The following is a 2077-nucleotide window of genomic DNA, read 5'->3' as shown; positions in this document are numbered from 1 at the left end:
TTCCTGGAGCATGGGAACCAGGAATTCCATGCACATCTGGCCCCAGAGCCCACCCATTTCACCTCTTAGTCCCTCTATAGACACTCCTAGCTGCTGACACCCTCTTGTGCTTATAGTGGAAAAAAACCATAGTCAGCTATATACTTCCATCACTACTGTCTATATGTAGCTGTGCGTTGACTCCAGAAACTGGTTTCGTTTTTTTTGTTTAGATTTTGTTTTTCTAACAATGGAGAAAAAGGATTGTTAGTGATACAGGAAGATTGCCTTACCCTAAATGAGTGTGAGAAGCCATAAAGACTGAGTTCTGTGGCCCAGCATCCAGGACTGACTCACTCACCCAGAGGCTAGTGGGCATGTGAGTTGGAGGGAAGCCCACATCTCACCCGGATGAGGGGCACCGGTGAGTGCAGCCAGGGCCTGGCTTTTGGATGCACAGCACCAAGCTGCCCCTCTAGCCCCTGGGAATTCAGCAGCATGTGGTCACTCTTGCACTATACCTTCTCCCAGCCAGAAACTACATCTACTTTCATAAAGAAACTTGTGAAAAAACACCTGGCTGCTAGCCCTTGTTTTCTGTTAGTGTCTGCATTTTCTCCTCTGTATGCCCACCCTTCCATGTCTCTATCTGTCTCTGCCCCAGGCCTTCCCTTAACCTGAAGGAGCTCAGCAGTGCCCAGAGGTGGGGTTGGGGCTCACCTAATTAAGACCATGCCTCAGGGCTTTGGAGAGAGGCTAAGGTGGTCAGGCTGAGTGGCTCCAAGCAGCTAGGACAGAATGGGGTCTGGGAGCTGTCCAGGTGTGGGTTCCAGCTGGCTCAGACCCTCCCTGGCCCTAGGACCTAGAAGCCTACTCCTTCCCTGACTACTCCCAGTTTTTATTTAGCTGAAGTTAACAAACTGAGTTTGGGGGACAGGCGACCTGTAATCTTTCTGGGTCTCATCATCTTCCTTAGTGAAAGGGGGAACAATGGTCTTCCCAGAAGTACCTGGGCCACAGGAACAAAAGAGGAATGAGGGTGGCTTCCTTCCCCTTCCCTCCTGAGGAAACAGTCCCTATAACCTGCTGGCTCCATATAATTTTACACACTGCCAAGATCAAGAGGACATGGCTTGAGGTGGGAGGCAGCTGAGTACCACAAAGGCCTCTGCCAGAAACTGCTAGATTTCCTAACGAGAGAAGCTACCCCACCTCCCAGCCAGGCAAACCACCTTGAGACAAAACTTATAAGGGAAAAATGAAAACCAAAATATCCAACACAAGTCAATCTTTATTGAAAACTGTAGTATTAATACATAACAACTCTTGTTACAATAAACGTGCTTTTAAGAATTTTAAATCTGAGCTCATCTACTCATCAGATTGCATAAAAAGTTAAAATAGTATGAATTTATACATAATGGACCTGGCTCAGGATGGATGTTCCATTCTTTTTTGATTGACACCTAAGTTCAATGCAGAGGTGAGGGATGCCTTTAACACTGGAAGACAACGCTGACTTAAGCTTTAAAATGTACCAACAGAACGGTCTAAAAAAAACAGTATTTAAAAATCATTTAAAAAGAATTTTTAAGGGACCATTTCCTAGTCAGTCACAACCCATGTGGCTACTTGGGTCTTCTCCTTCGAGTGCCTGTCAGGGTGCACAGGAGTCCCGGCCTCAGATCCAGCCAGACTATTCACTCCTTTGCACAAGGACCCGGGAGACTCCAACAGGATTCAGGAGGCCAAGATGAGCTATCTCCAACACACCAACCCTGGAGCATACCATCTCCTGCAGCTCATTCAGGTTCCCTGGACATGGATCCCCGCCTCTCCTGACCCTGTCCCAAGTTGACTTTCGTTCTGGGGACTCATATAAAGTGACCCCACAGGCTTTCTGTTCTTCAAATGAAGTGGGTGGGGAAAGAGACAAATCCTCTGAAACATGTAAGATAAACTTTGCAAATTACCTGAAAAGATCGGACCCTCCTCTGCAGTGTGTCATCTGCAGTCTACTGAATCTGCTACACCTTCAGAAAGCTCAGGTTGAGTAATAAACAGCTTAGGGACACACACACACACACACACACGCACG

At 47.2% G+C, this 2077-nt stretch overlaps 1 protein-coding gene across 7 annotated transcripts in view; it reads left to right on the top strand.

The window, feature by feature from the left end:
• ARHGEF4 (Rho guanine nucleotide exchange factor 4) overlaps positions 1 to 554 on the top strand; it is a 14945-nt gene extending 14391 nt beyond the window's left edge. For all 7 annotated transcript variants that reach the window (XM_015595598.2, XM_006919850.3, XM_025038522.1 and 4 more), the window contains one exon: positions 213 to 554. In XM_015595598.2, coding sequence (XP_015451084.1) covers positions 213 to 297 — 85 coding nt within the window. In that variant the 3' untranslated portion in view covers positions 298 to 554. The remainder of the gene's footprint in view (positions 1 to 212) is intronic.
• The last annotated feature ends 1523 nt before the right edge of the window (positions 555 to 2077 follow it).

This window comes from Pteropus alecto, unplaced genomic scaffold (genome assembly GCF_000325575.1).
Source record: "Pteropus alecto unplaced genomic scaffold, ASM32557v1 scaffold148, whole genome shotgun sequence".
Taxonomy (NCBI): Eukaryota; Metazoa; Chordata; class Mammalia; order Chiroptera; family Pteropodidae; genus Pteropus; species Pteropus alecto.
Note: the sequence above shows the minus strand (reverse complement) of the source record. Positions and strands in the feature narration are given on the sequence as shown.